At 39.5% G+C, this 12372-nt stretch overlaps 1 protein-coding gene across 3 annotated transcripts in view; it reads left to right on the top strand.

Moving 5' to 3' along the window:
* Window positions 1-12372, top strand: part of TENM1 (teneurin transmembrane protein 1) — a 794660-nt gene that overhangs the window by 444118 nt on the left and 338170 nt on the right. For all 3 annotated transcript variants that reach the window (XM_025431163.3, XM_049107241.1, XM_049107240.1), the window contains one exon: window positions 9920-10160. In XM_025431163.3, the coding sequence (XP_025286948.2) occupies window positions 9920-10160 (241 nt within the window). The remainder of the gene's footprint in view (window positions 1-9919; window positions 10161-12372) is intronic.

The following is a 12372-nucleotide window of genomic DNA, read 5'->3' as shown; positions in this document are numbered from 1 at the left end:
CCTTGAGACAAGCTTATTTTTTTCTTTTAGTTTTCCTAAGGCATCTATACATGGTGGGATGGGGATGAACCTGTCTGAAATCAGCACTTATTCAATCTACTCTAACATTATATTAGTAGATTCCACTAATTTGCTCATTTTGATGGACTTTCACTTGATCCACTAGCAAACACACCTATATCAATATATCAGTATATTTCCTAATTGAGCTGCCTTCTCGTGACTTCATTAGCCATCTTCCACTTAATGAAGTCTCAAGTGCAATCTATATGTAATTTGAGGCAACATGTGAAAAGACATCATTACAAAAGAATTTGTCAGATAACTTTTTTGCATTCTGGGTGATGTTCATCCAGAATCCTGCATTTCGTTTGGGGAAACATAAAGACCTAGTTAAGTTGGAGGGAGTCCAGAGAGATAAGCAGTAATGTAATTGAGGGAATGAATCAGATTTTGAAGGAAAAATAAAATGAGTTAAATATGCATAGCTGAGCATAAGCAAAGTTTATAAGGGAGGCTTAGTAATATATCTTAATGTTGGCACCCCTCCAGCAAACAGCTCTATTTAGCATCTCACTAAAATAACATGTTGAAAAACAAGAAAATGAAAATTTGTAATAAGGAGGGAATTAATCAATGAGCATTTCAGGCAGAAAGCTTCAGATACAAGCTGTGCCCACACAATGCCAAAACAACTGGTAGGAATGGGAAGAATTCAATCAAATAAGATATTTGGTTTCATAAAACATTCTCTCACACTGTAGTTGTTATAATTTTTTTAATAAAATAAACTTAATTAAATTCCAACTAAAACTTTGAATTTATTCCAATTAATTAAGTTCACAAGTAAACAAAATTTTAAACTTGTATTGACTAAAATTATGGGCTAAGCGTTTGGAAGATACAAAGATGATTCAGACCTAGATCCTGATATAAGACAAGGAGATGCATAATTTGACTGCAAGCTGGGAAATAAAACTTACTCTCTTCTTCCTACACACCCATCACTTCCCAGTTCATAGTTCTTAGGAGACTCCTTCAGTAATCCAAAGATCAGGCAGAGAGGTTGATGGCAGCCAGTAGGGTTCTACCATCAGACGTCAAGATCACAATTCTCAATTTTGTTGGCCCCAGTATATTTGAATAACATGTACATGTGCATATACTCTTGTGAGAATACCAAGAGTTTTGTTCCCAATCCCCACCCTGCCCCATTTTCTTTTTTGAGAGGAGGAACAATCAAATTTTCATCATCCCTATAGTATGCATATAATCATTTTATCAGGAAGTGGATGTGGGAACTAGTGATTAAAATGGTTTATGGGGGGACGCCTGGGTGGCTCAGTGGTTGAGCGCCTGCCTTTGGCCCAGGGCATGATCCTGGAGTCCTGGGAGTGAGTCCTGCATCGGGTTCCCTGCATGGAGCCTGCTTCTCCCTCTGCCTGTGTCTCTCCCTCTCTCTGTGTGTCTCTCATGCATAAATAAAATCTTTAAAAAAAATAAAATGGTTTGTGGGATCACAGTTGTATCTGTGTCTAGCACTAACTGAACCCCACCCCTTTCTCTCCCATCCAAGAAAGCACATGCATAAGAAACTCGGTGAGAGTGACACTGTTAGAGCTATCACCTTGAGTCCACTCTCATCTATTATTTGTAAAGTAAATTATTTGTGAATTTTAGTCCTCTACTGTAGTAACGAGTGATTGCAAAACTTACGTGTGTTTGGATCCTGTAGCTCAGAACTGCTGAACTTGGGCAAAACATGGGTGAAATGTGAGAGTTGTCTCGTCTTGGGCATGCTGCTGTAACAGGGCTGTCTCTCCCCATTGTCTCAGGTGGGGGCTGTGTATCTGTTCAGTACCCAGGTACAGATGCTAGAACTCCTCTCCTCCACTGCACTAGGCGTCCACGGGTCTCCTTTGTTCCTAAAGTTGTGCTGGGGAAGAGGAACTACAGGGTATGGGGAAACTTTCTCACCAAATAGCCAGACAGTATTGGATAGATAATGGTATTAATAATCATCTTTTTCTTTAATCTCCATCTGAAATAAAGTTTTGGGTGGAGCAGCTAAAACATCCCCAGCCTTCCTTAGTCCCCCATGCTTTGTTTTTATCCTGTAGGATTGTTGCGTCTTCTATTTTTTGTTGTTTTATTACTCTTAATATAGCTTGCCCTCATTATTTAACATATGGTAGTATGAAAAATATTTTTCTTAGAAATTTAGACACAGTCATAATGTTTTCTTGATTTGTGCTCTGAACATTCAGAGTTCTATTTTCATAAATAACATTAAAGTGATTTTCATCCATTGCTTTTTGAACAAATACAGGATGATCATTTGTAATAGTCTAATAAAAAAAACCCAAAGCTCTGAAAATGTAAACTTTGTAAAATTCCAGAATATCTGTTATTAGCTAATTTATTAAATGATTCACTGTCAATTAATTCATAACCCTCTATTACCTACTTGCAAATAAGTAATGAACTTGGGGATTGAAAATAATTGAAATACCTACATACGACTTTAGTTTGAGGATAAAGTAAATATGAACTTTTAAGGATCATTACTTTTTTATATTTTCTTTTTGATATACTTCACTGCCTAATAATGGAAGCCACAGCATCATTGTCAGCATAAGATAAAACAGGGCAATTATCTATTTCTTATTTCCTGGCACATAATGGATAACAGAGTTCCCTTCAAGACCACAGTGAAAAAGGCTTTGGCCAACCACTAATTTTAATTGTTAATTAATACCATATATTCATATTTAGAATTTGACATTTAAAATTCCAAATCGGACTGTAAAGTAGAGCTTTTTACCATTCTACTTAGAAAAATGAATAGGTAACAAATGTGTTGACTTCACTTTTCCTCTTCTTGCAATGTTGCCAGAAGCTCTGAAAATATAAGCAAAGATGTATCCGTCCTACATTTTCACAACCCAGAAAATTGGGTAATTTGAACATTTACTTCAGTAATTTAAGCAAAACAGCATTTAGCCACAGTCCTTTCTTTTTTTCTTGATTGTTAAATCCTAGTTTGTTTGTCTTAATCTATGTCAGAGAGTTGATTGAGTTAACAAACCAGCCACTTATTGGCAGCAATATTGACTGTTATTTGTTAAGATTGGCTAATTGCACTATGTAAAGCCAATACAAGGCACAGCACAGTTGGATTCCCCACGAGAAGAGGAAGAAGTGCGTAGGCGGGAGGGTTGCCTTGTAGATATTTGACTCATTATTATACTTGTACAACTTACAGGAGAACAGGAAAAGAAATTAATGAGACCTAGAAAATAGGAAGTTGACACTTTCTGTAGGTAGACCAGCACATTCTTTGAAGACAAGCATCAGTTTATGGAGAGACTAAAGTGTAAATACAAGTTTCAGCACAGACATGTCAAAGGATTGTAGGTGCTTCAGTGCTGACCTTTATTTCCAGTGGTTGTAACAAAGATCAACCCAACTGGCAGAAATTAATAGAATGTACTCTCTTACTTGCTGTCTTGGTAAGAGAACCTGTTCGACGTCCTCAAAGGATATACTTTACAGTCTGAAAGAGAGTACATAGCATCACAGGGCTCTGGAGCCATGCATAGTGCAGTAATCTAGAACCAGATTGAAACCATGTAAACCAGAAAACGTTATTTATTGTTGGCCCGCCCCCAGATCTTCTGTGACTCTTCTCCTGCAGTCATGTGCTTTAGTTGCCAATTCTGTTTCGCTCTCATTCTGCCTCTTTCTCTTGTCTGCGTCTCGCTCATACACATGAGCATATACACATATGCATACACATATGTCCATATACACACACAAACATCTATTAAACTTTACCAGTTTAATAGATTTTATTTCTCTTCTCAATCTAATGGTTTATTTAACTAATGGATCTGCTTTTATTAAAGGCTGTGGGTACATTAATAGTAAAGCAGTATTATTTGAACCAGGAGAGAGATAAGGTATACCTGTTTACTCAATTTTCTTCTGAAAACCAATTTTCTTTCATATTCTTTGAGCCTCTAATAATAATTATAAGGCTGAGAACAGAAAATGTCCACAGCCAGATACAGTTAAGACTAATGTGGTGATCACTGAGCACTCTCAAGTTAATGGATATTAGCCATAACATGCGAATTTATAAACCACCTCCTCACAGGTTGTGAAAGCTCCCTGTGGCAAGTAAAGTACTATAAAGTAATAATATACATTTAGAATTACTCGTAATAGTTAATATTAATAATAAACCTCCCTTCTTTATTTTAAAACATTTTCTTTTTATCCCCTCTCCTGCCTAGGAGGGAGAATAGCTCAGAAAAACAACCTAAGGAACCAAAGGCTTGTAATTGGCCTCGAGAGACTTGACATAAGTAGTTATGGCAATAACCCTTGGTGCCCTGATGTTCTTTGCTCGTGTAGATTACCAAGGCCTTCATAAGCATTAATTAATATTACCTCATAAGAGTTCAGAGAGGTGGTTAAATACTAACACAGGCCCATAATCCTGCATCAAAAATCTTTGGGGTCCTTTTGTTTCAAAATTGAGAATTTTTCAGATTTTACACAGGTAATGCCATGCATATATTATGTGTTGTGTAACACCCAGTCTGGGATGTGGGCCAGCATCCTTTAATAATACATCAATATTTCTGCAGCTAAATGTATAAAAATTCTGTAAAGGAAATAAAGGCCATAAATACCCTTATATCAGTTTAGATCAGGTTTCACTACGAAATGAATGAGAAAAAAAACCTTGGTTTTCAGGAATTTTTTGATTCCAGAGCTACAGACAATGTATAGTCGTGCCATCTTCTCTTTGGCCAATGCGGTAATGAAACACAGACTTAATTAAGGCCAGGAAGTATAGATAAGTTTTCTGACTCCCCGTGACCTTTTTCTACAGCTTTGAGAATATGTGCTCCTCTTGGTAACATACACCACATAGTAACTTGAGGGGGGGGCATATTTTGGGGGTTATTTTCTGAATTTCAGTACAGAAAAGTTTGATTGGTTAAGTACACAGATCTGGGGAAAAATAAGGCATGTGTCTGCTTTGGTCACATTTTTCAGAAAAAAATCATCCATTTGGCATTGCTGTATTAATGACAGTATTTATTTTTAACACTTAGAGAAAATGATTTTGCATGTACAGTCAGTTCTGCTACAATGCTTATTTTGAAAACATTAATTTGTTCTTGTGCTATTGGTATCTTTCAGAACAATTCGAACATAAGACAAATTTTGTGTCTACATACGTGTGATTCCATCTGTTAAAAATACTAGGGGAAGGGAGAAAACTGCACACAGCAGAGTGAACCATTGAGGAATGTACACAGTATACACATGCATATAACGGAAACATCCACCAGCTGTCTTGGTACACCATTTGGTGTTAGGAGCCTTGCAATCTATCTGCACCTGGGGTTAGATCTTTCTGTGGGACAACGCTCCTTCCATCATGCCACAATAACTCATAACTTGCAACCCATCTGACACCCACTGTCACGAGCCAGCTTCAGGTCTTGTGCCCCCAACCCCTTTTCCCCATAAGCCCTTTCCCAATGTGCAATTTTGCATAGTGCAGAGAATGTAAGAAATGCAAACATCGCCTTATAGCCAAATGCACTATGTTGATGCAGCCCTTCGATAAGTCCGCACACAGTGTTTCTGAGTAGAGGCATTCTGATATCTGGTGAAACGTTTCTCTGACTGAAAAACAAAAACAAACAAACAAAAAACCAACTATGCACGACAACTTTCTTTTCCTGCTTACCCTTTGGAGATGATGGTTGTTTCTGAAGGCCTATACTTCTGCTAACAGTTCTCCCACACCTAAAATACCTTAGGTATACAACTGGGAAGCATTTTCCTCTCACAGAGACTTTTCTTACCAAGTTATTTTAGGACCTCAAACCTGAAACTGGATCCTATCCAAGTATGTTATGTGAATTAGACCTTTCCATCTGAAATCTTAATTTACTTTCAGAAAGTTTTATAGGTATGTCCAGATATACACATTTCATAATCACTCCCCCCCCTCCTTGCGTCTCTCTCTTTGGGCGCAGAAATATATGGCTGCCACATACGTTTGGAAGTAAGTGCATGTGACTCTTAACCCCTTGGAACTGGTGTTCTAGAGCTCCCAATGCTGAACCCAAATATATTTTTCATTAGTGTTTAAGGTTGGGAAATCCCATTTCATGGAGCCCAAGAATTAAATTACTTCATTTGGGAGGGAACAAGTGCATTCCCCATTTTTTTCCTGAGGTGAGAGAAAGAATGAAGCTGAGATCATTTGCATTTCATAAGGGCTTAAGGTCTGGATGTGTTCCACTCAATTCAACAATTCAATATTGTGAGAGCCTTTAAAGACAATATTAACAAGTAGGGAAACCTTTGCATATTTAAAACATGGAAACAAAGATGCACAATACAATAGATATAAATCAATACAGATGCATGTATATATATAAGCAAAAAAACTATACAAAGTAGTTCTACCTGCAGCAGAAGTGGTATAATATGTTATAAGAATACCATGATCATACTTTTCAATGAAGTAGAATTTTTATCATGTTTCATAATAAGGAAGTTGCAAAGATTGTGAGGAAATCCAGCAAGCAATAAATCCAGATGACAATGAGTGATTCTTTCTTTTGAACAGCTGTACTTAGTAGAGCCTTTCTGTCTTTTGAACAACTGTACTGACACAAATACCTACTGATTAAGCTAATAGATGTCACGTGTCATTCAGAGGTGTTCTGGACACAGCATGTACAATTGATTCCTTCTCTTCTTCTAACTCTAGACTCCCACCGTTTATTTTCCTTCCTCGCATCATTAAGTTCATGGATTTAGGTGGCAAGTCTGTAGAGTGTGTCACTGCTGCCTTTTGCGTGTCTTAGAGGGGCATGGTTTTAAGCACCCTCTTTGGAATATCATTGCCCTTCTCCATGGCTGTGGGAGAGATTTCACTACAACCTCCAAGGGGAAACCTACTGCTCTGTGAGCTATCAAATAGATACCTAGCAGCCACATCAGAATGAAAGAGCCAAGAGGGGACACTGAGAGTAGTTCTCTAGATCCCAGGGGGGAGTGAAATAAAAGCTTTTAGGGGTCTTACTCTGTACCTAGCCCTGTGCCCATATGACATGCAAGAAAAGTAGAAGATGATCTTGCTCTAAGAAATATACAGTCTGTTTTGGTAGATAAAACAAAAAGTAGGATAACAAGGGGATCCTATAATATTGCAAACTCAGGAGCCAAAGTTATGATAAGAAGACTACCTGTTAAAGTCAGAGAAAAGAGTCATATTTATTTTCTAAAATAGCATATGGAAAAAATACTGGACTGGGTGGGAATCATCAGACAGAGGCAGACAAATTCATACAAGTTGAATGACTTGAACAAGTCACTTTACCTCTCTGAGTCTTGGGTTCCTCATCTTTAAAATGGAGAGGGGAGGAGGGAGAGCTGAACTAAGTGATCACCATGGTCATTTCCAGGCTGAAGGTTTCATCCTTTTACTACATTTTTTTAAAGATTTAATTATTCATGAGAGACACAGAGGGAGAGGGAGAGGGAGAGGGAGAGAGAGAGAGAGAGAGAGAGAGAGGCAGAGAGGCAGAGACACAGGCAGAGGGAGCAGCAGGCTCCATGCAGGGAGCCCGACGTGGGACTCCATCCCGGGTCTCCAGGATCACACTCTGGGCTGAAGGCGGCGCTAAACCACTGAGCCACCGGGGCTGCCCCCTTTTACTACATTTAATAAATAAGCAGTCACTGACATACTGTATCCAAGCACATTCTTCATGAATTCAATTTAATTGCTAGGAGAAAGGATTATTGTCTCCATTTTACAAATGAGGAGTTAATGTTTCTAAGTGGCACAGGCAGTCTTCAAACCCAGGCCTGCCATACCCCTAAATTCTATGCTCTTTCCAGTATGCTGTGCCGTATAACACCACCATTAGCCTATACCATACGCTAAACTGCCTTCCTTTTCAACGCTTAAGGGGATATGATTTAAGAAGGGAAGCAGACATATAAACAACCACAATGGAAGGTGGTATGTTATCAGTGAAAAGTCCAGAAGATGTGGGGGATTCTGTGTTTCTAAATCTTAAGGAGTTAAAGAGAACTTGTATTAGAAAGATCTACAATACAGTGAGTGGAGCATTGACCAGAGAGTCAGGAGATGAGCTTCTAGTTTGGGCCATGCCAAGTATCCCTGGACAAGCTGCTCTCCAAACATCAGTTTTCTCATCTGCAAAATGAAAGGATCTTCAAGATCTTTTGGGTTCCAGCATTCAATGCTTTTTTGAGTCCAAAGATGGAAAGCATGCTTGTAGTTATGGTTATGAATATGAGCCCAGAGGTTTAAAAAATTAATGAGATGTTAAGTTCTTGTGATGATATTTTTAGTGGAGAGATTTGGGCTGGGCCTGGAATAATAGGGTTGATTTCGAAAATTCATGAAGCATTTTAGTTCCTTTTAAACATACAAGGGTAGCTGACTATCTAAAGGGATATTTTGTATAAAATGAATGATCACTCCTCCTTTCCCTATCTATCTTTTGTACAATTTCCTTTTTCATATAGCAAGCTTATTTAAAGGGAGAGCCATCTATAGGAGAAAACACAGCCAAGAATTTGTCATGCTCTTGGGGCACCAGTATCATTTTAAAATATGAAAACCATGCCAGTGTCTTCGAAATTCAAGTTTGAGGTAGAAGGATGGAAAGAAGTTATTTTTTCCCTGTGATCAGCCGCTGCAAAGTGAGGCTCAGCACAAACCAGCTGAGCCCTTTTGCTAGGCATGGAAAGCCTCTGGCATTTTTCTGCTTTTCAACTCTCGGTCATTTGGGAGGTGGGACAAAGCCATGCTGTCTACAAAGTTTATCCAGAACGTGCTGGTGTTACAAGAGATCACTTGACATCTATTATGTTTCTCCCGTGGAAGAGAGGTGGCTATCAGCTACAATAGTGATTCCTTTTCAAAGGGGTTTAATTGGGGCATTTCTCATGGGCCAAATTCTAATTCGCTGTCTATACGTGTGCCTGCCAGGAAAACAGTGGAAAACTACCAAACAATAGCAACAACAGAAGTCCGCGGACCACTGTCCCAGGCTGCCCCCACTGCAAACAGGCAGAGAAGGAAATGGTCTCCCTTCTGCCAAAGCTGCGGCTAATGTGGCAGAGACCCTAGAAAGGTGTGGCAGGCGGGGGGAGGGGCACAGACTGTGCAGTGCATGGCCAGAGAAATGCATGTAATAACCAGAACAAACTCCTTTTAAAAAGCCTACCTTTTCCAGGCAGCACTCATAGTTGGGGGGGGGGGGGGGGGGAGGCTGGCAAAGAGATGCATTTCGCGCAGGTAAGTCACACACTGGGGGAGCTGTTTTTCTGAAGTATGGCTTTGCCCCCGGGTAGGCGGGCTAGCATCCTTTCCCGAGGTAAGCCAGAAGGTGGCCTTACACTTTTCTTTGAAGCGTCGAATGATTTTTCTTGCAACAAATTTGTGCCTTTCACCGGTATTTTCCGAAGTGAGACTTCTGCAACTGATGGAAATCGGCTCACTTCTGTTCTGCAACTTAGTGTCTTGTTGATGATTTATTTGTTCGGTAGCAGAAACTATGACAAATTGTGTGAGGCAGCCTCATTTACTTTTTAGCTGCTAGAGCCCTGAAGAATTTACATGTAAATGCAACTGTGAATGTTTTACATTTCATGAGCGTGCTGCACGTGTTTTTGTAAGTTAAGTGACATTTTTCCGGATAGACTGAACTTAAAAGTCTGCCCCCCCCCCCCCACCGCAGGTTATATTATTCTGAAATCCTAAGTCTGACAAGCTGTGTTTTCCTGACTGCCAAGTGGGAGAGTAAGTCTCTATTTGGTGTTTTTCTTCTCTCCTCTTTAGACATGCCAAGCAGCCCGCACAACCAGTTCACCTTCAGGCCGCTCCCGCCGCCCCCGCCGCCTCCGCACGCGTGCACCTGTGCCAGGAAACCAGCCCCTGCCGCCGACTCTCTTCAGAGGAGATCGATGACTACCCGCAGCCAGCCCAGCCCCGCGGCTCCAGCTCCGCCAACCAGTACGCAGGATTCAGTCCATCTGCATAACAGCTGGGTGTTGAATAGCAACATACCTTTGGAGACCAGGTATTTGAGCTATTATTGATCTCGATAACCTAAATATTGGCAGGGGCCGATTTCACCGAGCGCGGACACTCGTCTCACCAGAGCCACCTGCAGAGGCGCACAAATGCACACCCAGATCCCCCAGATGCAGGGGCGCGAAGGCAGCCCCCTCTGCAAGCACAGGAGCGCGCCCGGGCACACACATCAAGATTCAGGCCCGCTCGCAGACACAGACCAAAGCAGATTCACATGGAAAGATGAAACCACAGAGGCATAAACACCCCACAGGCAGCCACCCACAAAAACATCTGAAGCGAAGCAATAATCTAAACTCTCGGTGCATCCTCAAAGGCACTGGTCCCTTGTTTTAGGAAACTGCAACGTTGCGGGGAAAATCCAAACACAACGGGAGGAGCCGTGATAATTTGGATTTTATTGTAAGATTCTTTCAAAAAGTAAATTGCCGTCAAACATTTTCAAAAAGGATTTGCTTCATAAATTGGACAGTCCGTGTGTACTCACTTTTATTTATTTATTTTTGTATATGTTTTTATTGGAGTTCAATTTGCCAACATATAGCATAACACCCAGTGCGCATCCCGTCAAGTGCCCCCCTCAGTGCCCGTTACCCGTGTGTACTTTTATTTATTTATTTATTATTTATTTATTTATTTATTTATATTATTTTATTTTATTTTATTTTTTCGTGTGTACTTGTAAAGACTCACTTCTGCCTTCAGGGTGACGTTTGGCCTTTTGTTTTTTTTTGTTTTGGTTTTTTTTTTTTTTTTTACGTTTGGCCTTTTGACAAAGAAAAGTTTGCCTCTGTTTTTCTGGCCCTTCACATATTCAGGTTTTTGGATTCACTCTTCAGGTCTTTGTCATGAGATTCAGGTTGTACTCCTCCACAGTTCTAGATCTCTGTCTGGAGCATAATAGACTTTAGCACTGGATGCGATTGAATGAGAAATTATTCATCATTTCTAGTCACTCCCTCTTAAATCAGAAATTACAACTTCCTATTAACATAGAAAGACATTACCTAATAAAACATAGTATTTTGTCATCTTTTAAATCCAAGGACTTCCCCTTGCCTTCTATATGCCTTATTTAGATCTACTACCAAAGCTTTTTGTAAACACATTTGTATGTAAACAATGGGTATAATATATCACTTGATAAGCAATGTGTGGTGTCAACTCTGATCAATTTCTATCCCAATATCTGGGAATTGGAATGGAAAGGGGAGGACTAATATACCTACATTATAAGACTGCTTAGTTTTTTTTTTTTCATAGCAGATTAAGTTATATGCCAGCCATGGCATCAGTGAATATGTCACTACCAACAAACTGAGAGCATTATGGCTCAAATCCAGGAAACTCTGTATCATCCATCACTACTAGATTAAATAGATTCATAAACTGATATTTCTGTTATCTCCCAAGAGAAAGTATAGAAGTCAACTCTGATGGTGAAGATAACCCAATTAGAACTGTACTAGTGATAGTGTTTGTGTATCTTTTTTTTTTTTAATGAAAAAGGGAGGTGAATGAGGTGAGAGAAGCAGAGAACAATGTGTATCTTCAAGGAGTTCTTGCTAATGTTGGTGATTTACTCAGTCCTTTTTTTTTTTATTTACTCACTCTTTTAATTCTGTTGCAGGGCTTGGTGATAGTGAGCTAAGGAAAGAGTGGGGCAGTCTGGTTATCTAGCAATCATGACAAGCAAAACACCCTCTTTCCTTCTAAAAAGCCAAATAACAGGAAATCTGGAAGGAGGTGGGCAATGGGGCTCAGGCAAATGGGAAGAGAAAACTATTCTTATTTGAAGTGTACATCTAGGCATGTTTGTACAAACTGCACCCACGGACCTTCTGTATCCATGCAAGGAATGTATTAATTGGTCTCAGCTTCATAAGACGCAGAGAAGAACATAAGTTTTCATGTGAGATTGTGCAGAGAGTACCTTTTTAGTACATTTGGGAATATATTCAGTATCACAAACACAAATTTTTTAAAAACCTAGAAATCCTATCAGCTTGATGAGTTGGCATTTCCCAAAAATATCCTTTAAGATGTTTTTTTCACGTATAGTCAACAAAAGGTAACTCTGGGGACATGCTGGTGTGTCATCATGAGCCTCAGCTTCCTCATCTATAAATATGAAGGTAAAAATGCCTGTCTCAACATGTTGTGTGGAAGATCAAGCTACTGTGGCAGAAAGTGTCTCA

The sequence above is a fragment of the Canis lupus genome, chromosome X (assembly GCF_003254725.2).
Source record: "Canis lupus dingo isolate Sandy chromosome X, ASM325472v2, whole genome shotgun sequence".
Taxonomy (NCBI): Eukaryota; Metazoa; Chordata; class Mammalia; order Carnivora; family Canidae; genus Canis; species Canis lupus.
Note: the sequence above shows the minus strand (reverse complement) of the source record. Positions and strands in the feature narration are given on the sequence as shown.